This window comes from Doryrhamphus excisus, linkage group LG9 (assembly GCF_037039965.1).
Source record: "Doryrhamphus excisus strain RoL-2023G ecotype Guam linkage group LG9, RoL_Dexc_Guam_v1.1, whole genome shotgun sequence".
NCBI classification, from domain to species: domain Eukaryota; kingdom Metazoa; phylum Chordata; class Actinopteri; order Syngnathiformes; family Syngnathidae; genus Doryrhamphus; species Doryrhamphus excisus.
Window position 1 is genome coordinate 9,223,453 of NC_136365.1, and position 26,147 is coordinate 9,249,599.

The 26,147-nt window shown below is 40.6% G+C and overlaps 4 protein-coding genes across 5 annotated transcripts; 3 read left to right on the forward strand and 1 right to left on the reverse strand.

Moving 5' to 3' along the window:
- Window positions 1–1,798: 1,798 nt before the first annotated feature.
- On the forward strand, window positions 1,799–7,252 carry LOC131126446 (leucine-rich repeat LGI family member 2-like). The gene is made up of 8 exons (XM_078793371.1): window positions 1,799–2,101; window positions 2,207–2,278; window positions 3,272–3,343; window positions 3,699–3,770; window positions 3,851–3,922; window positions 4,071–4,240; window positions 4,629–4,793; window positions 5,127–7,252. Exons 1-8 carry the CDS (start codon window positions 1,938–1,940, stop codon window positions 5,960–5,962), a joined length of 1,623 nt encoding a protein of 540 aa, XP_078649497.1. The 5' UTR covers window positions 1,799–1,937; the 3' UTR covers window positions 5,963–7,252.
- Window positions 7,253–8,027: 775 nt separating this feature from the next.
- LOC131126453 (coiled-coil domain-containing protein 149-like) lies at window positions 8,028–17,487 on the forward strand. 2 transcript variants are annotated; one of them, XM_058068995.2, is made up of 13 exons: window positions 8,028–8,248; window positions 8,908–9,069; window positions 9,151–9,189; window positions 9,260–9,367; window positions 9,451–9,567; window positions 9,640–9,812; window positions 9,942–10,014; window positions 10,954–11,038; window positions 11,124–11,268; window positions 12,862–12,938; window positions 14,354–14,389; window positions 14,484–14,516; window positions 14,598–17,487. In XM_058068995.2, the coding sequence occupies exons 1-13, from the start codon at window positions 8,198–8,200 to the stop codon at window positions 14,930–14,932; spliced, it is 1,434 nt and encodes a 477-aa protein (XP_057924978.2). In that variant the 5' UTR covers window positions 8,028–8,197; the 3' UTR covers window positions 14,933–17,487. The 2 variants fall into 2 exon arrangements, with proteins under 2 accessions (XP_057924978.2, XP_057924997.2); XM_058069014.2 differs by lacking the exon at window positions 14,354–14,389.
- Window positions 15,577–18,882, reverse strand: LOC131126466 (extracellular superoxide dismutase [Cu-Zn]-like). Its single transcript, XM_058069038.2, has 2 exons — window positions 18,149–18,882; window positions 15,577–16,779 (listed from the first exon to the last, which is right to left on the reverse strand). Exons 1-2 carry the CDS (start codon window positions 18,301–18,303, stop codon window positions 16,161–16,163), a joined length of 774 nt encoding a protein of 257 aa, XP_057925021.2. The 5' UTR covers window positions 18,304–18,882; the 3' UTR covers window positions 15,577–16,160.
- LOC131126437 (ATP-dependent RNA helicase DHX15) lies at window positions 18,552–25,959 on the forward strand. The gene is made up of 14 exons (XM_058068972.2): window positions 18,552–18,718; window positions 19,315–19,666; window positions 19,733–19,926; window positions 20,000–20,159; window positions 21,698–21,916; window positions 22,003–22,170; window positions 22,242–22,328; window positions 22,403–22,552; window positions 22,637–22,745; window positions 22,811–23,002; window positions 24,641–24,763; window positions 24,837–25,027; window positions 25,103–25,272; window positions 25,356–25,959. Exons 1-14 carry the CDS (start codon window positions 18,657–18,659, stop codon window positions 25,471–25,473), a joined length of 2,295 nt encoding a protein of 764 aa, XP_057924955.2. The 5' UTR covers window positions 18,552–18,656; the 3' UTR covers window positions 25,474–25,959.
- The last annotated feature ends 188 nt before the right edge of the window (window positions 25,960–26,147 follow it).

Genomic DNA, 26,147 nt, shown 5'->3' on the forward strand with positions numbered 1-26,147 from the left:
TACACCCTCCACCAAAGGGTGAGAGGTCAGCTTCGGAATTTTTTTTTGGAGCTAGTATGGGAAGTAAGGGTGTAGAGAGTTAGCCTGAATCACTAATGATGGCGACTTGTAAAGCAACCATTGTGGTAAATAAAATTAAACATAAACATTTGACAGCAGTTGCAAAGAGACTAGTAGATGCTCCAGCATACGTTTTGCAAGGGAAATTTCAAATATGGACTGCAAGGAAAAATGTTAATGTATTGTTCTATAAAAAGCTGATTTAAATCCTGTGAAGGTAAGGTAGTTGTATTTAGAATAAGGCCAATAGTCATTGCTACACTGTAAATGTATACCCACTGTTGGCTCTTGGTGTGACTGAGTGTTAGGTAAACGCTCGCTTTCATAAATAAAGTGTGCAGGCATTCAAGACATGACCAAAATGTATCAACATGTGCTGTCAGTGACAGCCATCACTGTCATTAGTGTGAAAGATAAATAAGAACACTGAGCAGGTGTTGTCTGACAAATATTTAAAATCTCTGTCAGTTTCTGTATGTTGCTGGTCCAGACAATAATAGATGCAGAGCTTGTGGTCAGCCATGGTGAAGTGTACAGTTGCTGCCTCCTGAGAATAAAGATTCAGTTTAGTTCATCCTCATTGACCTATAGTCTTCAAACAAAGTTGGCACTTGATGGGATTTATTTTTTACCCCCTACACCCAAGAATTAATTAATTTCATATATCTTGTAGTAAATGTTAATTTGACATGGTTCTGACTTTAAAGACTAAATTTGAAAACTTACTGATTAGGTCAGAATAGTAATTGACTTCCCTCTAGTGGTCAATTGTTTGACAGATATTATTAACCCACTAGTTGAGTTAAATCTAATCTAAAGTTTGTCAGCAATACTAATCTGGTAATATACAAATCATGTTTGTGATTAGGGCGGCACGGCGGTCGAGTGGTTAGCGCGGAGACCTCACAGCTAGGAGACCATGGTTCTATTCCACCCTCGGCCACCTCTGTGTGGAGTTTGCATGTTCTCCCCGTGCATGTGTGGGTTTTCTCTGGGTACTCCAGTTTCCTCCCACATTCCAAAAACATGCTAGGTTAATTGGCCACTCCAAATTGTCCATAGGTATGAATGTGAGTGTGAATGGTTGTTTGTCTATATGTGCCCTGTGATTGGCTGGCGACCAGTCCAGGGTGTACCCCGCCTCTCGCCCAAAGACAGCTGGGATAGGCTCCAGCACCCCCGCGACCCTTGTGAGGAGAAGCGGTAGAAAATGAATGTTTGTGATTATTAGTTATTTTGAAATAGTATGCAAATATTTATAGAAGTACAAAACTGAAAAAAAACATTTATCCAAAATCATTTCTATTTTGTGTAGCATTTGTTTTCAAGTATCAAATACTCTATAAAATTATAAGTTTGAGTTGGTTTAAATGTATTATTGTATTGATATTTTTTAGATAAGGTATTGATACAACTGTTGCTATAGTAATTATTACTGTCAATTAAAAAACTAACGTTTGTGAAACTTCTCTTGCCCCCGAAAATGGATGGAAAAAGATAATTTGCCCGGCAATAGATGGCTATGAAAATATCACGTGACCACCGTCCCTAACTAGTTAATTGCTGCGCCTGCAAGCTAGCCGGTTACAGCTAGCTAAAATGTGCTGACTGTTTTGCTAATGGACAAAGGGTGTAGAAATTAAAATAGTAAGTATTCTAATTTTTCTGGCAAGTATAGCTCACCATTTCTCATTTATAAACGAAATTGTCACTGGTCTGTGCACACTCCTAGAATGACTTTGGTGTGACAAAGCAACATCCTTCCGAGGGGGGCGCAGTGTCAGGCGGTGTCAGGAGCGTCCTGTGTTGGTGCATTCTGATGTCGATAAGAGGCTGCTGTTCAGAGTCGATACATCTCTAGGGGAGAAATAACCATCATGGGCAAGCTAGTGGTCCTCTTTGTGCTGCTGAGTATTTGTGGAGCCAACAAATGGAAAAAGAATTTTAAATGTCCTTCAGGATGCTCGTGCACCAAAGAAACCATCATGTGTGTTGGCACCTCGCACGTCCCGAGAACCATACCCAGTGACGTCACTTCACTGTAAGTAAACGCAGCTCGTCTCTATTGAAATATTTGTTACATACGCACGTCAAATGTGGTATAATCATCTAAATGTCCTATTGGTACTGTTTTATATGCCACCAGGAGCATCGTAAACGGCTCCATTGCAGAAATCACTGAGGGGATGTTTTCACTCATGCCTTCCCTGCAGCTACTGTAAGTGCATCTTGTCACATGACACTGACATTGGGACACTGAGTATTGATCTGTTCTACATACACTACCATTATGATTGTACTTGCACCATCTAATGAGTGTCTAAGTAGACTAATCCAGTTCAAGAGTTACTATAAAAATATTATACGACTGTAGCTTTCATTGACAGACAACACTGTCAGATACAATATTGTAATATAATTGTGTTGCCAAAAATATATTCTTAATGCTGAATTTTTATAACATTTAAGGGGAGAGATCATGTTTTTTCCACTTTTCTGACCTATAAATGTAGTTAGAATGTGGTATTCTCGTGTTAAACAATGTCAAAGATTCAGATAATGAGGTTTGTGCGTTTGGAAGTGAGCCCTGAAAGAAGTTTGGGATGGCTCAAAACGCTCGGTTTTAAAAGGCGTGGTAAAAGTGCCCCTTCGTGATATCAGAGGGACGCACTTTGTTATATGGGTCATAGTTAGGAAGCACTTGTGTTTCTCCAAATTGTCCATAGGTATGAATGTGAGTGTGAATGGTTGTTGTCTATAGGTGCCCTGTGATTTTGCTGGCGACCATTCCAGGGTGTACCCCACCTCTCGCCCAAAGACAGCTGGGATAGGCATACCCGTAACCGGAGTGAGGATAAGCGGCAAAGAAAATGGATGGATGGATGGATGGATGAACCTATTAGCTTTAATGCTAATGGACTGTGTTTGTCCAGTCAGTCTCCCACAGGCAATACATTACATGTTCTGAAATATGCATGAATTTGTTTAAAAACATTTTTTTCAAACTCTTGGAAGCATTAAATCTTGTTTGACGTTTTATGTGGACAACCTCTATGACTTTGAGGAGCACCATTTTTCACAATAGCGTACCTTTAATCTAACATTAATCATTATTATTTGTTATAAAGCATTTCTGGTAACTTTATACTTTAAAAAATGAGAAAAAAAAACAGGCAACATTTTGATGCAGCTCTGACTCTTTTTTTTGCAGGCTTTTCAATGCAAACTCTTTAACTACAATTAAAGACGATGCATTCTACGGCCTCCTGCATCTGGAGTATTTGTAAGTAATTTTTCTTTAAATTCTTCTCTTTTTTTAACCTGTCCTGTCTAGCTAATGGGCCAAATAGTAATGTTGATGTACTAGATGCCCTTATATGCTAAACAGATTTGCTGTGCTATGGAAAAGTGTAAGATACCCTTCTTCTGTTACATTTGAAAATAAAGTCCTGTATTTGACTTTAGTTCATTTTTTATTCTGATGGGTATTTGGAGCGACTGGACCGGAGCAGGAGGGGATAGAGAAAAAAAACAGGACAGCGGGGAAAGTGGGGTGACGCTCAGGCATCTTCCTTTAAATAAAAAAAAAAAATGTAATGTAATCTTTCTATTGAGAAATTGTGATATTTGTTGAACAGGTTCATTGAAGGCAACAAGATTGAAAGCATCGGCAAAAATGCCTTTCGTGGTCTACGAGATCTAACTCATCTGTAAGACAAGTAGTTCCGTATTTGAATTTGCATGCAGCAGCGATACAACAATGTGCAGTCATGCCGTTATTCTTCCATAGGTCACTTTCCAATAACAAGATGAGGTTTCTGCCAAGAGATCTATTTTTTGACTTGGATTCATTGCTGGAACTGTGAGTAAGCACATTGTGTATGTGCATTGTGTTTTTGCCCCCCACCCCACCTTCCACTGCCATCCTGCTGACTGAGGCTACCGTGCTAATCAAGTCAGTCTCCCTGTTTTTTTCTGCAGATGCATTAACATCTATTTCTTCTTCCTAGAGACCTGCGGGGCAACTATTTCCAGTGTAGCTGTGAGAACAAGTGGCTGATGACGTGGCTAAGAAACACCAATGCCACCGTTTCTGACGTCTTCTGTGGAGGCCCTGCTGACATGAAGGGCAAGCGACTCAATGATCTACCTATTGCACCTGGCCAGTGCATGTCTACAGGTAAAATTAGCTCAAGATATCTTGCATGTAGAGATGAAAAGAAAGAAAACAATGAAAGTATTTAATAATTCAGCATTACCAAAACACACAGATTCCAAGCTTTCTGTACTGCTTGCTTTTGGCATATTATACATTTAAAATGAATTTTTGAAGTGAATATTTTGGTTGGAAAATGGCTGTACGTAATATGTTGTATTAACACAATGTTAAAGGAAAAGTACTAGCATAATCTAGAAGAGCAGTGCTATTAGGGAGGGGGAAGACAACTTCAAAATGAATAAAAATGTTCTTAAAACTGCTAAGCGAGCTCCAGCTAAGTTAAAAGCAAAACAAATGATATTTACACTCAAAGTCCTGAGCAAGCAGAAAACGTATTTTCTCTCAACAGACATTGTGCGTCACCAGTCCATTCCCATTCAGTCTATGTCGGCGGACATCTTCTTCTTTAAAGAAGACATCTATGTGGCCATGGCTGCACCCAACTCTAACAGCTGTGTGGTCATGGAATGGGATCACATTGAAATGAATTTCAGAAAATTTGACAACATAACAGGTTTGACCACACTCACTTCAAACCAAGATGTACAATATTTTATTATGTTTTGCATTTGAATAGGATGGATATAACTGGCGTCATCTTAAATTCACTCTCCTATTGCACACTGGCTAGTTGAGTCAAAAATAGGCCACTCAGGTAGTAGGAAACAATAGTAAGGCAGATAGGCAGCGGAGAACAAAACATTCAACAAAACATTCAGACTGAATGAATAAATTGGATACTTGTGAAGTTCCCACAACTGGTTTTGCCTGATGATTGGCCACGGCAGGGAAGGAATCAAGCTTTCACAAGGTAGTTGATCCACCTTATGCCGGTTTGTCTCCACAGGTAAGTCTGTCGTCGGGTGTACATCGGTTCTGGTGGACAACCACATCCTGATCATTGTCACGCAGCTCTTTGGGGGCTCTCATATCTATAAGTTTGACGACCAACAGAACAAGTTCACAAAGTTCCAGTCCATCGAGGTCTTCAACATCTCCAAACCAAATGACATTGAGGTGTTCCACATGGATGGCGACTGGTACTTTGTTATAGTAGACAGTTCCAAAGCGGGCCTATCTACTCTTTACAAGTGGACCGACCAACCAGACCGCAACCAAACGGGCTTCTACACATATCAGTTCCTCCATGAATGGTTTCGCGATACGGATGCAGAGTTTGTCGAATTGGACGGGAAGTCCTACCTCATTTTAGCCAGCCGCTCTCAGCCACCTGTTCTCTACCTGTGGAACAAGAGCACGCTCAAGTTCATGTTACACAGTGAAATCCCAAACATTGAAGATGTGGTGGCTGTCAAAGCTTTCCGTCTAGAAGGTGACTTGTATCTGGCCATGACGTGCTACATCGGTGACTCCAAAGTTCTTAAATGGACCAGTAAACAGTTCACAGAGATGCAGGCTCTACCATCTCGAGGGGCAATGGTCCTCCAACCTTTCTCCTTCACGGACAGACACTATTTGGCTCTCGGCAGTGACTACTCCTTCACACAAATCTACCTCTGGGACACCGAGACCAAAACTTTCCACAAGTTTAAGGACATCTACGTGCAGTCGCCGCGCTCGTTTACTGCCGTCACCACTGACCACAGGAATTTCATCTTCTCTTCCAGCTTTAAGGGTAAATCCATGGTGTTTGAACATGTTATAGTAGATTTAAGCTTGTAAGGCAAAGTGTGGAGGGGTGTCACAGGATCTCACAATATTAAAACATGACAAGAATTCTCTTCAGAAAAAACATTTTGCAATTCTAAATCACATGATAGATGAAAATGAACTTGAGACATTTGCTGGCCTCCATATATTGCCATGTGCATGCGTGTCTGTTTACCTCGTCTTTCGCTTCCAAACAGGCAGGAAGAGAGTTCACTGTGCTTCATAGAGCAACAGCATTCCTTAGAACAAGGGTGAAAGAGTGAGACCTCTTGTCAGTCATACAGCGTTTTGTCTCTGAAGAGAGAGCGGCCTCTAACTTACACACAGCAAAAGAGTGGAGCTTTGTTAACGTAGTAGAAGTTAGGAGGCGAAAAGATGCTTGCAAAGCCAAATGCCCTCATGTGGGAATATTAATAATTAGCAATATGAGCCCATCAACATGAATGAGCCAGTATCCAGAATTTATTTGAATGTGGTAGCAACATAAAAGGCAACAAAACGAACTTGCCCACCTCAAACATGTCTACCCAAGCCGGTTTTGTCATCTGGGAAAAAATGCTGTGCTATTGGGGTCATTTTGGTTGGCCGGCCACACCTGGGAAAGTTCACGACTGTTCCGTGTTTTCACCATTTGCGGATAATGACTGTCACTGTGGTTCACTGCCATTGCAGTTCAGTAATCTGGCAGTGTTTTCATACAGCTAAATCCCTCAATAATAAGTATAGTAACAATACCCTAAACCGTGACCGTAAATGGAACTTCTAATCGCTTCGGATGAGCTGATTGGCTCCTTGCATGGCAGCCTCCAACGTCAGCGTGTACACGTCAATGCTTATTGTACAGTAATATCTAATGTGTGCTTTTACTGTATTATGCAAAAGCAGTGAACGGGAGAAGGTTGTCTAGTTTGCTGCTATGGACTCATTCCGTTGTCTGTGGTGACGCAACAGCAGAATGTGATGAGCCGTCTGTTAACATGCACAACATTTATTGACCTATGCAACATGCAGAATACAAGTCTGTGCTGCTATTGAAATGCAAATTGCATATTTTTGGATTACAGCTCATTTGGTGCAAGTTTAACACCAACCTTTTTACTTTACTTGAAAGCTGTGGTAATTGTGGTCTTCAGTGTATCTGTCACTGTAACTGTGAACTGCATTAGCAATGGTACGTAACTGTGTATTTATTAATTGTAAATGTAAAGTCAAAAACGTACGTCATTTTGTCTGTATATTAAAGAAATATACCTTGAATGAATATGCCTTCATGTGTTGTCTTGGTCTTTTTCCACTTAAAATGTGCAGATATACAGGATCAATGTGGTTAGCTTGTTTCAAAGTGACTCCACATAGTGTTTAACAAAAATATATATGTGTCATTTGTGATTTGATGTGAATTAAACATTTCCCATTCAAAACATCCATCCATCCAATTTCTATGCCGTTTGTCCTCACTCAAGTTGCAGGGGTGTGCTGGAGCCTATCCCAGATGACTTCAGGTGAGAGGCGGCGTACACCCTGGACTGGTAGCCAGTCAATCGCAGGGCATTAAGAGACAACCATTCACACCATGTTACTGTCCAAACATGTATCTCACGATTAGGAACTTTCCAAGGGGCCTTCAATGCAGCATGACGCTCCTCTGACGTTAAATCCAAAGATGCTCTGTAAGAAAGATTACCAATGTTCCTAGAACTACTTTCCCATACATTACGTCTCACAACCAAACATATAAGATGTACTTATATAAGTACACTATAGTACACTATATATGAAACCTGGTGTGTGTTTTTGTTAAAGTGAAACCTCCAGAGGTGCTTGCGACAGACTGAACTCTTTTACGACACATCTTACTGAGTACAATTATCGCGATTTTACATTAGAAGCGGAGAGCTCACAGACATAAAAAAACACATAAAAAAACAAATGTCAAATGTCTCAACATGTTTATTGATGCTTGTTGCTGGATGACAGGTAACGTAGCGTAAACTACCACCATGTTTTGAAAACACGTGACAATGCATGTGACTTTGGAGAACGAATAGGATTGGCTGAGAATGGCACAAGATTCCTGCTAACCGGTATGCTAATACGACCAATGCGAACAAGAACATCTCCGGTGATGCGGTCTGCGTTGTGAGTCCTGCTAATCTGTCTGGTTGATGCTTAAAACATGACACTGAGCAGAAAAGAGAAGTCAATTTAATATTTAGCGTCGTGAGAGTTATTTTGTTTACGAGAGAAATGGATCCGTCTAGGAGGAGTGACGGTGAATGGCAGGGGATGGTCAACGAGGTAAAAAAACTAACTAACATGACCACTATTCACACCTACAGCATATATCGCAATGGCGTCCTTATTTTTGATTTAGGAATTTACGGTAAAATAGCTCACACTGTTAAAGCAGTGCTCTTTTTGCCTGCAGGGCAGACACGTGAACAAGGAAGTGATTTTTTTCTTTCTCTCTTTACCTTGCACCCGCACAGACATTTTATAAGGACATGCCTGAAATCAGTGTATTCCAAACTTTGTACACCGGATATCACCTCAAAACTACTTGTTTTGCACGTGCTACTGTGCTGTTCGTTGAATTGGACAGTACATTTATCTATGCAGAAGCACTGAACGCCACACATAAAACACCAAATACAGTATATTATATGTCTGCTTTTTCAGTAATTTTTCATAGCGCATTTGAATATGAGTTGTAAAATATGTCCCTTAATTATGACATTTGTCTCCTAGTGCCCCGCCCCGCTTTTACTCATGTTTTAACTGTGTATTAACCAATGAATGTTGTATTTTGGTGTGTCTTCTATTCTGTTTACTTGCTTTATTCAACTTCATTCTTCTGTAAAGTGTCTTTGAGTATTTTGAAAAGCGCTATACAAATAAAATGTATTATTATTTTTATTCGTATCGATGTTTTAAATGTTATTTGTATCCGTGCGTAGTTCCTCATTTGTAAGAGCAAGTTGGAGAGTAAGAAGGAAGCTCTCCTGATCCTGTCCAAGGAGCTGGACACGTGCCAGCAGGAGAGGGATCAGTTCAAGCTGATGGCCAACCAGCTTCGAGAGCGCCACCAAGGACTCAAGAAGAAGTACAGAGAACTCATTGTAAGAGAAGATGTGTGTGGACTTCTTCATCCAAGCCAAATATGATGACGTGTGTAACTTTCTATTTTCAAAAAACAACAGGATGGAGATGTGTCTTTACCGCCTGAAAAACGCAACCAAGTAAGTGTTACCTTCAAAGCCCTGTAAGAATGAAATGTCCAAACTGAAGGACTTTTTCTTCTCCACACAGGTGAATTTAATTCAACTCCTGAGGGACTCCAGAGAAAAAAGCAATAGTCTTTGTGAGGAGGTGAAGGAGTTGAAACAACGCCTGGCGGAAGCACAGGGAGACAACAAGGTGCCGTACCTTTTTCTCTTAATCCATCAATATAGCATAATCTCGACTGAGCTATCAGGTTCTAATAATGCTTTTATATTCAGCTGTTAAGAATGACCATCACCAAGCAAAGGCTAGGGGATGATGAGGTGGGAGCTCGCCATTTTCCAGCACACGAGCGTGAAGACCTCGTCAAACAGCTGGAGAGAGCCAGAGAGCAGGTGACTGCTGATTACTGTTAACACATCTTTTGTCAGCCCCAGTTACCTTTTGACTATTTGCTGTTTTTTTAGAATGAGGTTCTGGAGCACAGTGTGAAATCTCTCAGCGATGAGCTTCAGGACGTACGGGCAGAGCGTGACGTGTTCCAGCAGAAAGCGCATCGCCTCAACGTGGAGATGAACCACATTGTTGGGAACGGCGCAGTGCGGATTATGGACATTGATGCGCTCTGCATGGAGAACAGGTTTGTTGTGGGAGGGGGCCTTTATGTGTATTCTACTCAAGCACATACCAATGCTGAAACCTACCAAATACCTCCATCTTTCCACCCATTCTATACTGCAGCTAACAAATACCATTAACTGCTTTTTAGGTATCTGCACGATCGGCTCTGTCAACTTCAGGAAGAGGTCACCTTGCTCAAAACTAATCTGGGCAAGTACAAGGTACATGTATTGATTTTCCATTCAATATATTACACCGGGGGTGGCCATTTGTTTTTGACCTGTGGCACATTGTAAAAAATCAAATTCATGAAGAAAAGTAAAAAAAAAACATTTACAAAAAGCAGTTAAAAATGTTAGAAAAGTGTAAAGGAAAAAAAAACAGCTTATCTTATCTAATTGGCTCGGCTGTAGGATTTTTCAACAATTTATACCCCCTGACCACATTGTTAGATTTTTCAGTGGTGGAAAAAGTTTGGACACCACTGCCTGACTAATAAAAGGTAACTTTTTGACATATGACATTGATGAAATGGGTGTTGTTAAAGCAGCTGTGTGTATTCAATGAATGACAAAATTTTACAAAAAGTCAAATTTTGTTTTTCCCAACACCACGTTTTTTGTATGAATCATTTTTTGATGAAAAATCTTGCCACAATTTTGCTTTAGTTTTGTTTTGCTTTCGTTTTGGTTATCGTACAATTGCACATAACAAACTCATTGGTTTACAGTTGTCCCTCATTGATCACGGTTGTTTGGTTCATGACCTAAATATCCGCCAAGTAGGAATCATTCTTAATATGAGGAATGTTTTTGTTTTAGAGCACAGAAAACTTTTTTTAGGACTTTATAAACCCAGTTTTTTTACATTAGAGCCCTGTAAACATGAAATAACACCCCTATAGTCACAATTACCCTCCTATTATTCTTTATTTACACCATAATGCGCAAAATCCAGAATCACTGTGGGAACATTAGAAACTACTAGATTTACATTATTTTCTTAATGGAAAAATTGCTTCAGCTTTCATCTGTTTCATCGGTTTTTGTCTGTTGAAAGCTAAGATACACTTTCTACCTATAGGGGAGCCCTAAAGCTATTCAAATGTAAATTGTAATTATTCTTCATACTGATATTTTTCCCATTTGACCTCATGTCAGAGTGCATTGGAGTGCAGAAAGAACATCAAAGCATGTGGGAAGCCCAACAGTAGTGCACTCACCGGAGTGCTCTCAGCCAAACAAGGTTGCATTTAATTTCATACACATGACTTATATACTTTATGTCTTCTGCACTGATGCCAAGCATCTCTGTCTTTCTTTGTGTGTAGTGAAGGAGCTGCTTTCTGAGGAAAGCGGCTGCACGTTACCTGTCACCTCCCAGTCTATCTCGGACCTCAAGTCTCTGGCCACCGCTCTCCTGGAAACCATTCACGAGAAGAACATGCTGATTCAGCACCAGCGGCAAATTAACAAGTAACAATGGCACCTCTAATTTCAACCACAATCTGTTCCTTCAATATGATTGGCTATGAAAAGTAAATTGTTTGGTTCAGGGTCCAAACTGTCACATTCATCAATCCTTTATCATCAGTACAGGCAATGTTTATTTAAGTTATATTGCCACTATTTCCAAGAGTAATTTGGTTCATTTTTCGTACTTTTCACAGAACCTGTTATCGAAATATTTAGCCAAAATCCAAGTCTTAGTAATATGCACACTCTGCCTATGTCCTCATGAATACAGATATTTTAATTTATGCCTTTTGGTCCCTCATCCAGACGCAAACCTAATTTCTAGCAAAAATCTTACCAGTTAAAAAAAAAATCTTACCAGTCAAAAAATCTCTACTGAGTGATATTTATTTTATTTTTATGTATTTATTTATTTACCCAGGCAAGCAATTTAAGAACAAATTCTTATTTACAATGCAGCCTGAACAAAGAGCAAAAGCACTTTGACAGGAGTGGGGAGTGCTGAAAATAAGAACGTTATGTAAAATTACAAATATCAATGCAGTAAATATGTACAATACACACCATACAAAAGCATGAAACAACAACATTAAAGCAATGGGATATGGCAATAGGCCTAATCAGCAAGTGCATGAGTCAGATGTAATTAGTTGCAAGTTTTGTTTAAAGACAGAGAGAGATGTGAAGGCTGAAAGAGTTTTGTAGGGTGTTCCAGTCATTAGCTGCAGCAAACCGGAAAGTGCTGCGTCCAAAGACGGTACGAACTTTGGGGATGGCGAGTTTAATGTAATTAATGGACCTTAGATTGAAAGCAGAGCGAGAAAGATGTAAGAGGGAAGAGCGATAGAAGGGTGTGATGCCAAGTATGGTTTTGTAGATGAGCTGGAGCCAATGACGGAGCCGTCTGGTATGGAGTGATGTCCAGTCTACCAACTTGTATAATTCAATAATTCAATTCAATAATTAATTTTGGGAGCAGGGGTGAGATCATGTTTACAGTCAAAGATGATGGCACCCCTTTAGTGATGATATGGGCACAAAATAAAACATTTAACTTATTGAAAACATATTACAGACAGGAAATAGTTTACTCATATCAAACAATAGATCATAGAGGTAAATAAAAGATTTACAACCACTTTTCTTCAAACCTTTGAACATGGTTTAAAAGAGAGACCATCTCTCCAACAGAGGTCTTACTCTGGTGCTGGTTCCAATCTGATGCAGCCTTACAGTACATTTGCATTTACAATTTGCAATTTGACTCACCAGTGGTATTGTGGGTGTTTAATTGCTAAATTTACCCATTCTTGACACATGGGTTGTTTTGTTTACTTTTGTAAACATTGTCATAAATGCCCAAAATGTGTTATTTATTGACTTATAGCGTTGTGGTTGTGTTGATGACCCCTGATCTACTGTAACACCATATTGATGAACAGATTTATTAGATAATGTGAAGAATAAAGTCAGCTGTCAGCCAGAAAGTACATGACATTCGATGAATGTGTTTTTATGTGAACAATTTTTTTTATTTAACATAAGTGTTCATATAAACTTAGCCTATTTACACCAATGTTTGTTTTTTTGCAGGGTTCTTGGAAGTCGAGTTGCAGAGCTGGAGAAGAAGCTTAAAACTCTGGAGACGTCTGGAGTATGGAGTCTGCCAGGTAGATGCTAATATCTTTAAATATCAAATATCATTAAAGACTTTTAACTTGACTTGTACAGGAATTGGGACTCGAACTTTAGTCTGTTGACTTGAAAATAGATTTTCGGTGAAAATGTGCCCCCATTCGAAGTATTCTACTAATGTGATTATTATGTCATTCCAACCAAGCCAGTAAATTTGCCCACAGCATCTGCATCATTAAATATTTCTGCTAAATCAGGTTTAAAAACAAACAATGAGGGTTTGGATTACATTTCTGGATGTAACATGCAACCGACGATTAGTTCATTTGCATTTGCAAATTATGAGGTCATAAACAAAAAAAACAACTGCTGTGTGCAAAAACTGCAGCACAGGAAGCGACAACTTTAAACTTTGTAGGGCATCTATTGCACAAAGAATGGTAAGTTGGACCGATACCTGTTCTGAGGTATTACTTTGGGTATCACTAGCTTAGCATCTATTTATTTACAAAAAATTTCAAAGTGTAAACACTGAATGAAGACCATGATCTTCATATCATACTGTATGCATGTGAACACATCTTTTCACTTCTTATACCGTATGTTGTTCTCCAATCACTTTCAAACACATGTGTGTGTGTGTGTGTGCACACACACAAAATTAATTAGGTAAGACGATTATATCTTGAAGGTAATTTGTTGTACTGGTTTGTACTGCAACTAGCTTTGTGGTTTAATCAAGTATAATCTGTTAGGCCGTGGTTGGACTAAGTCAATATGAACCAAACACAAACAGTTAGTGGTTGACCACCTTTTTTCAAAAGTCAAAACTGATGTGTGCGTGTGCGTGTGCGTGTGCGTGTGTGTGTGTGTGTGTGTGTGTGTGTGTGTGTGTGAATAGCTTGGTTTGCCTAAAACACAAAGAAAATGGGTCTGCTTTCATTGCTGACTATTCACATTCACATTTGAGAAGCTGAAATAAGTTGATATATACAACTTTAAATTAAAGAAATATTAATTGAATACTAAAATAGTTGTTGATTAATTGGATAATCGATTAATCATTGATTAATTGTTGTAATAGTTGTACTAACAATATAGACATTCTGCTTATAAAATAGATAATCTGGATATAATAATAGATAATCTATCAGTCAAAGGTTTGGACATCTGTGTCGAAGCTTTTGACTGGTACTGTATTTAACAGAGGAGCAAACAAAGATCATATCAATGAAAGAAGTATCGCCCCTACCACGGGTCTGAAGAGTAAAAATAAAAAAAAAAGTATTTTAAAGTATGTATTTTTTAGACTGTAAATAGTACACAGACTACTCCATGTGTCTGCTCGGGCTACACTAGTATTTGGATGACCGGCCATTCCACCGACAAAGGTGACAAAGGACGGAGGTGACTAATTCTTTCCTCTCCTCTTTGTTTCTTGCTCCCGAAGGCCTCACTTACCACGTGTCTGTGGGCATTTGTGGAAGTATGTTTCTCTCTCTGGTTTTCTCCTCATAATACCTTTCATGTTATATGCTTTGCAACATATGAAGACAAGTAACATTTTCTCTTCACAATAGAGCTGAAAGACCTACAAGCAAACAACGCAACAGGTTAGAAATAAGATGGGTCAAGATGTTGATATTTTTTCTTAAGGTATGTTTCAGTGCAAGTGTGTGTGTGTCTTGTCATAGGAGAGTCGCAGAACGAGGGCCAGCAGAAATCATCAGGACTTCTAACACAAGACAGCAGAACACCAGCAGAACCTCCTGAGACATCACCACCACCACCATTGTCATCAGAGGAGGTGGCAGTCAGCCATCAGACCAGCAGGGATGAGGTTCCTGAAGGTGATATGAACATGCCCCTCGTGCAAACACCTTCAGAGCAACCCTCAGTGACATGTGAGGTCACCGAAGGAAGAAGAGGAGAGAAAGACAAAGAGGGAGTAGAAAGTGGAGAAACAGAATGTTTCATTGTTGATGAATGTGTCGCCGAGGAGCAAGACGCTACAGCACCTTCTGTTTGACACTGTGGTAAAAACAAGACAATTACCCCCATACATTCCAGGATCCTTTTAGAACAGGGTCACCAACCCGTCAATCGATCGTTGGGACTTTGCTGGTCTATCACAAGAATATTGAGAAACAAAATCTATTATTACAGTACACCAGTGCCACCCTCTCCCACAGAGTGGCCAACAGGCATGCATTTTGACCACTGAACACAGGGGTCCGCCTCGCCGCCCTCCAGCCACGCAACCCACAGGTTGTAGCCCGGAGCCCAGACCTCAAAATCTGGCCGTTGGTACCAAAAAGGTTGGGCTCAAAAAAGTTGTTGACCACTGTTTAGAAACATCCATCCCTTCAGCCATCATTTGCTAAGTTAACAGCAGCCTGGGACAGGACGCTCCTAACAATACAACTCACTGCAAAGCAAACAGGCACTTATCATTATGGACACAGAAGCTGGAACATGAAATGATGTTATGTAGCAAATGGGGACAGGCATAAAAATAATCCACATCCACAATCACATCTTGATGTAAAATGGGGCACACTGCATTGCTGCAACCGCTACAGTCGTCTGTGGTTGTAAGACAAAAACATGTAAAAACAGGTCTTGAAAAAGGTGGTCCACTTTATATTGAATATAATTTTACAAATGGGCCGCAATTCACTTACCACTCAAAAAAGACATTATTGAAATTTAAATTCACTTTTATTCCAAATATATTCAATTCAAATGCATACTTTACAGAAAACTGTTATGATGCCACATTTCTAGCACTGGTCATTGTTGTGGTGAAAGTATTAACTCTAACTCTAGCTCTGCTGTATATCTACTTTGTTTGGAAAATACATCAAATTCTGCATAATACAGTACAGAGTGGGTCATAAGTTTCCATTCCGATTCATTCATATTGAACAACTGTTTTTATTTATATCATATGTTGTATATGATTACCATTGTTTTGACGACTTGTGTGTTTTCCACTGTTCATGAACTTGCATTAGCACAGTTGAAGTTATGGATGTTTATAATGGCATTGGTGATACGTTCCTTGAGATGAATAATGTCTCGTATCTTCAACTTCAAGTGCCCCATAGATCTTAACAAAAAATATATCAATCTTATGGCCCACCCTGTAGTTTTCATACTGGTTTGTTGAGTCTAAAAAGCAGAAAGACCAAGATTCATGTCCTGAAGTTAAATACGTTATGAGCTAGTTATAGAAGATCTGCAATAATATGGAATTAAATTCCTTGCACACGCTTATTGATCTGCGGATAGTACATATTCCAGAGATTGGGAGAGGAAATGCCAATAATGCAGCAGCCCAGCCTGCGACCTGCATTTCCATGCAGCAGACTGCCAGCATCTCCCCCTTGACCAAAGTCATCCCTCCTCTCATGGACCACCACTGCTCTTCCAAGCACAGACAACCCCCCAAACAGCGTGGCCTCAGACTCCAACATTGCATAGATTTTGCCTTGATGGGGAGCAAAGTGTCCAAAGTCTCCAGGGTGGTTAGGGTGATCAACACTTAAGGGGTTGTAGTGTCCCCCGGTGGAATCGCACCCCTGTTGCAGATCTCCGTACTGGTGGATGTGCACCGCCCTTGGCTCGCTCCCCCCGGGGAAACCGTGAAAGCCGAGTAGGACTTTGAGCTTTCCGTGAGGATAATCCTGCTTGAACAGGACTTGGCCGTAGACTTTGGGTAAACCCTCAGCCAGCGAGGAGCTTGGTCTCATCTTACAGGCTGCATACAAGGTACCATTGTTCTGTGGGACCTCTGGTGGAGCCAAAGTGTCGCTGTCACCTGAGACACATTGGTAGACAACCAGCGCAAGCAGCACTGCTATATGCATTGACCTGGAAGACATTAAAACACAGTTAACTATATACTGTATAGTCCATCCATTCATCCTCACTAGGGTCGCCTATCCCAGTTGATTCGTGGTGAGACGGGGTACACCCTGAACTGGTTGCCAGTCAATACCAGGCTACTGAAAGGTCAAACCTCCTAAATCAGCCAATGAACCCATAGCAAATAATCCAAGTGAATGTATTTGTTCCAGGAAGTTAACCACTGTATAATAAAATTAAAAGCAACTAAAAATGAGGGTGGCTGCATGGCGGTCGAGTGGTTAGCGCACAGACCTCACAGCTAGGAGACCAGGGTTCAATTCCACCCTCTGCCATCTCTGTGTGGAGTTTGCATGTTCCTCCCACATTCCAAAAACATGCTAGGTTAATTGGCGTCCAAAGGTATGAATGTGGGTGTGAATGGTTGTTTGTCTATATGTGCCCTGTGATTGGCTGGCGACCAGTCCAGGGTGTACCCCGCCTCTCGCCCGAAGACAGCTGGGATAGGCTCCAGCACCCCCCGCGACCCTCGTGAGGAAAAGCGGGAGAAAATTAATGAATGAATGAATAAAAATGAGGGTAAAACTAAGCACGTGCTGTTGGCTCACATTTAATACCAGAAATACTCCAAATAATGCTTCTATTTTATTAATTCTAGTAAAGCAATTACTGTTACTGCCGTGTTGTGCAATATACTTAATAAATCACCATGTGGTCAAAGAGAGCTAAGTCTTGTCATTTTAAAAAGTTCTATATAATGAGTTTTCCCTCTTAAAAGTAACACTCCAATTGTTGCCAACGTTCAGGTAAACACACACCCCTTTATAATCTGTCCGTTGATAATTATTTGATGATTTAACATTTTTAACTGACATGCAAATGTCAAGAGAAGTAAACAGCTGTTTCCTTTGAAGACGCCTAATGAAGAGGGAGCAGATGTTTACAGAGGGATAGTGTCACCTAGCGGCGTTTTATAGGTATTGCATGGACATAATAACAGGCTTCGTAGTTGTAATGTTATCCAAAGTGATCCAACATTATTGGTACTGAAGAATATGCACAGTGTTTAGTACAAAAAAAACAAGACTGCCTGCTAGAAATTTGTCGTTATGCTAGATGCTACAGGCTTTTTATTTTAGCATCTGAATTTAATCAGTTGCATTGGTCATATTGCAGGTAGTTAAATATCATACATACATATTACACATTATTATCATCGATACATTGATTGTACATTCGTTAGATAGGCAAAGAAGAATGAAAAAGATGCCACCATATGGAGGATGCCCCAAGTGACAAAAAAGTTACAAAATTATGGACAAGTGTGTATTGTGTATAAGTTAATATTATTATAAAGTAAATGCTATAAACTCACCAGCGTTGATGCATAGTTTCAAAAAACGACAAGCAAAAAATGAAGATCCAGTACAGACACCGTGTGACGAAGAAAAGTATAAGATTTAAGAAAGAAAAAAAAACATTGTTGTATAAGCCAGTCAGTGGGCGTCGCTTGCTGAGGGTGGAGCACATAACTGTTTACTTTTCATATTACTGTTTACATATAACATTCGGAACGTAACTCAGAAAATGATGACTTACTAAAATGTGATATCGATTTAGTAGTCCGTATTATGTTAGGGGAGGGTGTATTTCAAGCACAAAAAAATAACGTGACAATAGCTTTCAATATGTGCTATGGAGGGGTAGTGTTTAAACTCCCGGACAGCAGGTGGCGGTAACGTAGCCAATTCGCTTACGAAACTATACAACCAAATTCAAACGAGTAAACGCCATAATCAGGAAACCGAGGAGTTGGATTCAAACCGGTAGATAGTGGCCGCTGTTATTGATAATCAAAAGCCAGGTGTTATTCTCTCCTAAAGATGTCCAAAAGACATCGTTTGGATTTGGGTGATGACTACTCCAGCAAGAAGCGGTCTGAAGGGTAACTGCAGCTCTCACTAATATGTCGATTTTAAACCAGTTACGCTCGTGCGGACTGCTGCTAGTTGGCTAAAAGCCTCCGGAGTGATTTTAAATGGGTGTCGAGACAATATAGCTAACGTTAGCGGGTAATGGTGTAGCTGTATACTCGGGTACAAGCCATTGAAATAACTTTTAATCCAATCAGGTAAATATATTCACTCTAGATACACATATTTAGGATGGACATCATTAGCTAGCATCACCCTTACTGACTGAGGCACGTGTGAGCAAGTTAGCGGTATGCTAGCAACCGTACCCTACTTGCTAACTAGCTAGCTATCTGGCTAACACAAGCAGCAAATAACATAATGTATTTACATATATTTAAAATCTATCGAGCGATCTTAATTCTTCATCACACAATAGTAATAACAGTAATAATTAAAAATTGTATTAATGTAGCCCATTTGTATACAGTTAGCAGCTCATTTAATGTAGTGCTTATGGTGTCATTCACGAGGGTGGTCAAAGGTCAGAAACAAGTTTACATTTAAGTTAAAAATAATGTGAAATTGATTTTCCAAATTGAAAATCTCACCTTTTTGACACTGACAGGCGTGACCGAGACTCAGACCGAGACCGTGGGGATCATTCCAGGGACAGAGACAGAGACCGGGACCGTGATCGTGACAGAGACAGAGACCGTGAAAGAGACGTGAAGCCTTCCATTGTGCCACCCAAAAGCACACAGCCAGCCATCATCGCCATGCCTCAGCTAAAGCAGATGGCCATGCAGCAGCAGATCAATCCCTTCACTAACCTGCCGCACACGCCGCGCTATTATGAAATCCTGAAAAAAAGGTTACAGCTTCCCGTGTGGGAGTACAAGGAAAGCTTCAGCGATATCATCACGCGCCATCAGAGCTTTGTCCTAGTGGGAGAGACGGGCTCTGGGAAGACGACACAGGTGGGGGAAAACAAAACTTTTTTTATTTTAGCTTTAAATGTATTAAACCTTTGCATTTACCCACAGATCCCTCAGTGGTGTGTGGACATGGTGAGGAGCTTGCCTGGTCCAAAAAGGGCCGTGGCCTGTACTCAACCAAGGAGAGTGGCGGCGATGAGCGTGGCCCAAAGAGTGGCAGACGAAATGGATGTCATGCTCGGACAGGAAGTGGGCTACTCCATCCGATTTGAAGACTGTAGCTCTGCTAAAACAATACTGAAGTATGTAGTGTTTATTGTACACTTGTACAGTTTATTGTAGACACAGTACCATTGTCTCACCTATTCCCTACAGGTACATGACAGACGGTATGTTGCTAAGAGAGGCCATGAACGACCCATTGCTGGAGCGATACGGAGTGATCATTTTAGACGAAGCCCACGAGCGAACACTGGCCACTGATATTCTGATGGGAGTGCTGAAGGAGGTGGTGCGGCAACGATCAGATCTGAAGGTGTGTGTTCACATAGGCAAACTTTTAATTGCACTCTGTTGTACACCTTCATCCCCAAATAATCATACCCTGGGCACCTTTTGCTTGAATGGACCCACATTATACTATTTTCAGTCTAAGTCACGAAGTACCACGATAGTGGAATTTAAATGGGCTTCCCATAATCTAGCCTTGTTTCTACAGTTAAGACGTGTTGCAAGTAAGCCCTACTTGGAACACAATGTGTGTGTGTGTGTGTGTGTGTGTGTGTGTGTGTGTGTGTGTGTAGCTTTAATGCAAATAAGCTGAGTATGTTCACACCTCTGACAGTGTGTGGCTCCAAAGAATGCTACTTCAAGACGCGTTTTGTAACCAATGCTAACTTGAATATGCCTGTATGCTTAACTGCTCTCTAGGTACGCATTGCGTTGCATTTCGCCGGTATCAGTTTTGAGTTTAACCACTTAAACCTGAGTAATGTTCCTGTGTAGAACCAGCGAATGCAACATTGGCTTGTTTCTCTACCTGCAAACTCTCAGGCGTAGTGTGACACGCACCTCCAAAAGAAACTTTAACCTCATGGACCCTAAAGACTGTGATTGGTTTGCATTATTGTACATTACGTGCATCCCACCTGTTCAAAGGCAACATTTTGCAATAAAATTGGCTATTGCATTTAATGCATTGATTAGTTCGAGCTACAATAACTGTCTCCCTGTCTTTAATGGCCATTGTCCACTTGCGAGGATGGAAACTACCAAGCTAAACAGTCAACAGTAGTTGTGGTTGCTTACAGAGGCGATGCCATGTCATGATCTTAACCCTGATGAAGAGGTAGTAAAGCATCCAAGGAGACTACTAAAAGGTCTGTTCAGAATGGCCAGCATTGACGGAGTTCGTCTGAACCTGGGAAGGATAGCTGAGGGACTCTGTGTCTTGGCTGCTCAGCCTTTCCACGTTTCCTCAGTTTGCCGGGAAAAGAAAATGTCATCTAGCAAATTAGGGGACCTTTTTAAAATGGCTTGTTTAATTGTAGGACTATCTGATAATTTTGACGGATGTTATTGGTTGATACTGGAATTATAATTGATTTAGGTTTATGTTGGTATCGGCGTTTCTGCTGATCATGATTTTGTTGTGCAAGTGATGTGCTTCACGCAGCAATAAGCTTGGTAGCTCAGAAAAGTTGCATTGTGGAATAATTTCCAAGTTTCACCTTTTGCATTGTAAATACGGTATGCAATTTGCAAATAAAGCACTGGTTATACAGGGATTGGAACTTCAAATCTTCAAAATAAAATAAAAAAAAACTCTTAATGCACAAAATAATCAAACATACTTATTTGTTCATATAATGCACACAGAGCATTGTGTGTGTCCCCTACTTTGGGAACCCAAGTGCTGGACTATATAATTATATGGGATATCGGCAAAAAGCCAATATTGTGTATGTTTCGTTTGGCGTCTTTTAGCTGGAAGTGACACAATAAAGGTACAAATACTGTTAGAAGAATCCCGGATAGTCTAAATGTTGAGAAATGTTTGCTTTTGTTTGTTAGGTTATTGTTATGAGTGCCACATTGGATGCTGGGAAGTTCCAGGTGTACTTTGACAGCTGCCCCCTGCTGACCATTCCTGGTCGCACACACCCAGTGGAGATCTTCTACACACCTGAGCCAGAGCGAGACTACCTTGAGGCCGCCATCCGCACCGTCATCCAGATTCACATGTGTGAGGAAGATGAGGGTGATTGTCTTCTCTTTCTCACAGGTCAAGAGGTATATGACTTAATACTTGTCGGAATAACCTACATTCTTCGTCATAATCCCATGCAGAAACATCACAATGTTTTCTTTCTCCACAGGAAATTGATGAAGCGTGCAAACGCATCAAGCGTGAGGTCGATGACCTTGGCCCTGAAGTTGGAGACATCAAAATCATTCCATTGTATTCCACATTACCGCCACAGCAGCAGCAAAGGATCTTCGAGCCACCACCTCCAAGGAAGCCCAATGGTGCAATAGGAAGAAAGGTATATATCTTAAGACTTTTGGGTTAATAATCATCACGTGTTATTGTTTTACTAACAGTTGTATTTAATAGGTTGTGGTGTCAACAAACATTGCTGAGACTTCTCTGACAATTGACGGCGTCGTGTTTGTTATTGATCCTGGCTTCGCCAAACAGAAGGTGAGCAGAGTCGAGCAGCCTGTCGTGGCATGTTTTAGAATCGTGTCACACTAACATGAATGTAAAATATGCAGGTGTACAACCCCCGCATCAGAGTGGAGTCTTTGCTGGTCACCGCCATCAGTAAGGCGTCTGCCCAACAGAGGGCGGGACGAGCTGGCAGAACCCGTCCAGGGAAATGCTTCCGCCTCTATACGGAAAAAGCCTATAAAACGGAGATGCAGGTGAGCTCACAGCTTCACTCATTTTGAGACAATATTCACTGTAGTCGTGTGGGCCCACCCCCTAACCCCCTGCTCCTTTATCAGGATAACACGTACCCAGAAATCCTGCGTTCCAACTTGGGGTCAGTGGTCTTGCAGCTGAAAAAGCTGGGCATTGATGACCTTGTGCACTTTGACTTCATGGATCCACCAGGTGAGAGCGACAAGCTCCCTAATCTAGTATGGCCTGCTCAATCTATGACCTCCATCTCCCCGTAGCTCCCGAAACGCTGATGAGAGCCCTGGAGCTGCTCAACTATTTGGCCGCCCTCAACGATGACGGTGACTTGACCGAGCTGGGTTCCATGATGGCGGAGTTCCCTTTGGACCCCCAACTGGCCAAGATGGTCATTGCTAGCTGCGAGTTCAACTGCTCCAATGAGATCCTTTCCATTACTGCCATGCTGTCAGGTAATGCCCAAGATTGGGCTGGCACAGACTCCCTGGCGAATCCTGATCTATTCACACCGATCAAAAGGGTCCCAAAACACGCAAGACTGTTAATTATACAGTATAAAATATATGAATTTTGTTGTTTAAGCTTATTTCAATACATTTTAAACATCCAAGGCTACTCCAGTACAATTAAGTGATACCAAAGGGTTTATGATGAGACGGCTAGGGAGGTGGACAGGCATCAAGTTAGCTGATATAATATAAATTGGGAGTCTGCGCAATACATTGGAACAAAGGTAGAGCACAATATGTTTCAACACAGGACGGTTTTCAAGTGGTTTCCAAACAGTTTATTGTCCCTTCTATATAATGTAATGTGAATTAATTTGTTCCAGGCGTATTTATCTGTACAGACAATGCTTTAAATCTCGAATATTGCTATTAAGTTTTAAATTAATTTAATAAAAAAATTAATAAATTTAAATTAAGTATAAATAGAACTTAATCACGGTATAATAAAAGTTAACATCAACATACTATTTATGCAAGCATCTCCTTGCATACATATTTAATTGGATTGCTCGTATACTGAACAGGGTTAGGGTTAGGGTTCAGCCTTCATTTGTTACGAGAAATTTTGTCAGACGATCTCATTTAAATATGACATCATGAAATTCTGCACTATTGTTTCAATACAACATAATGAACTTGGCATCTGCTTCACATCATGAAAAAAAAAAACAGAACCGAATTTCACTGAAATGTTAAAGGTTTTTAACGGTACAAACAGTGAAATCAACACAAGTTTATATTTTAAGTTAAAATTGCACTTGTTCCCAGAAAAAACACATTTAATGTTCTTAAAGAGAACCGTACATCCTCTGTTTTAAAGAATTCTGGTTATTGTTGATTTTGGTCACACAATTCTTCTTTGTAGTAAGTTCTCTGCAGCAGGCGCACTCCTTTACAACTCTCCCATCAGTGAAGGATGTTTTGTTTTGCCCCAGTAGCCATACAATCTGTAGTGAACACTCATTTGCATCTTGCTGTGCTGTAAATGAATGTTATGGCTGCAGATTTGTCTCTCTGGGCTCTACATTATGTAATTATTTGCACTCTCACGTCAAACTTCAGTATATACCTTTTAAGGAAGCCATGTTTCTCTTTTTCACTTCTCTGCAAGTAAACAATTTCATTGGCTCATTTTGCTTGACGTCACCACGTTTTCCATCACGTAACCGTAATATCTGGAGTAATTTGCTGCAGTAATTGGTCTGCGAACATGATTATATGTTAATATAATATTAGCGTTCCCATTCACTTTAATTGATCATAGGTCCGTAAGGGGCCATCAATGGGTCTGTATCCTCGCATTTGATGATGGCTGCTTTATTATTAGATGACTTTCGGCTGTTCCACTCTAATTTAAAGTTCAGCTCTTTTATTATATATATTTTCATTTAAATGGTTACAACTTTGGGAATACTAAAGCCAACCCACCCTACCCCTCTAAGCTAAGACTGCTCTCAATAGAGCGTGTGGTGGTGCCACGTCCCGCACCCTAGCATCTTAGCAGCTTGTCTCCATTGTTCTGTGAATGCTTGACTCATCCCTGTGGGCGGCTTTGTTGGGGCCCATACCAACCTTGTTTAGTCCCACAGTGTTTTGTGCGCCCTACGGAGGCCAAGAAGGCGGCGGATGAGTCCAAGATGAGGTTCGCCCACATCGACGGCGACCACCTGACTCTACTCAACGTGTACCACGCCTTCAAGCAAAGTGAGCATCAGCCGCAATGAATCGGAATGATCTTGCAAGTACCAGCTCTCAATATCTTGTTTGTCCTCTCCAGACCACGAGGCTAACCAGTGGTGCTATGACAACTTCGTCAACTACCGCTCGTTGATGTCTGCCGACAACGTGCGGCAGCAGCTGTCCAGGATCATGGACCGCTTTAACCTGCCCCGCAGGAGCACTGAGTTCACCAGTCGCGATTACTACATCAACATCCGCAGGGCGCTCTGCACCGGCTTCTTCATGCAGGTGAGCATTTTTTCTTCTTGTGTCACGTCGAGATGCTTTGTGCGGTAACTGATGTTGTTGGGTCCATCTTTGCAGGTGGCGCATCTGGAGCGCACGGGTCATTACCTCACAGTCAAAGACAACCAAGTGGTCCAACTGCACCCATCTACAGTCCTGGACCACAAGCCTGAATGGGTGCTCTACAATGAGTTTGTCCTCACCACCAAAAACTACATTCGCACTTGCACAGATATTAAACCAGAATGGTAAGTCCCGATGGAGACACAATGACTATAATGAAGTCCGTAAGTTAAAATGATGTCGTCTTCTTTACCCTTTTGTGTTCCAGGTTGGTGAAGATCGCTCCCCAGTACTATGAAATGAGTAACTTCCCACAATGTGAAGCTAAAAGACAGCTGGAGCGAATCATTGCCAAATTAGAGAGCAAAGAGTATTCCCAGTACTAAACAATAATCAAGTGTCCTGAAAAAAAAATATTGCATACCTTACTTTTAGATCTTTCTGTGTCATTGTATCTTAAACTGTTCACTATTTAGCTTTTTTTTTTTTTAATATTTTGTTAGCTTTCTGTTTCTTCCCTCGCCATCAATGTCCATTCTCCAAGTGAAAGGCAAGAATTAAGTGTTAGACCTTGCTATGAATATTTTCAAAAGGAATATTGTCATGTTTTCCTGTAGGGAAGTGTCGAGTGCTGGCTTTTTCTTTAATAAAGGAGCTTTGACTTAACGTATGTACAAAATCCAGTGAACCCCCAAATATTTGATTCTTGTAATTTTATTCCTCCGAAAATAGGCAGAAAACGCATCTCATTCACCATAATTCAGTGTTAATTTATTAATGCCTGATAACACAGGAAAGTGTACTCCTGCAGTTTGTTTGGTGGTCCTAAAACGCACCATAGTCGTGTACTGAGACAGTTTGTTTAGCTAGTGAGGTACGAGCTTTGTCGGTTAATAAAACGGCATAAGACATTAGTGTTCTATATCCATATTTATGTATAGCGACTGTTTTTTTCCTTATCACAGTATATTTATTACTTTGGTTACAGTTACACAGTACTTCAAATATAATTTGAAAATCTCATTACCGGGCCGAGTGTACTGGTTTTTAATAATCAATC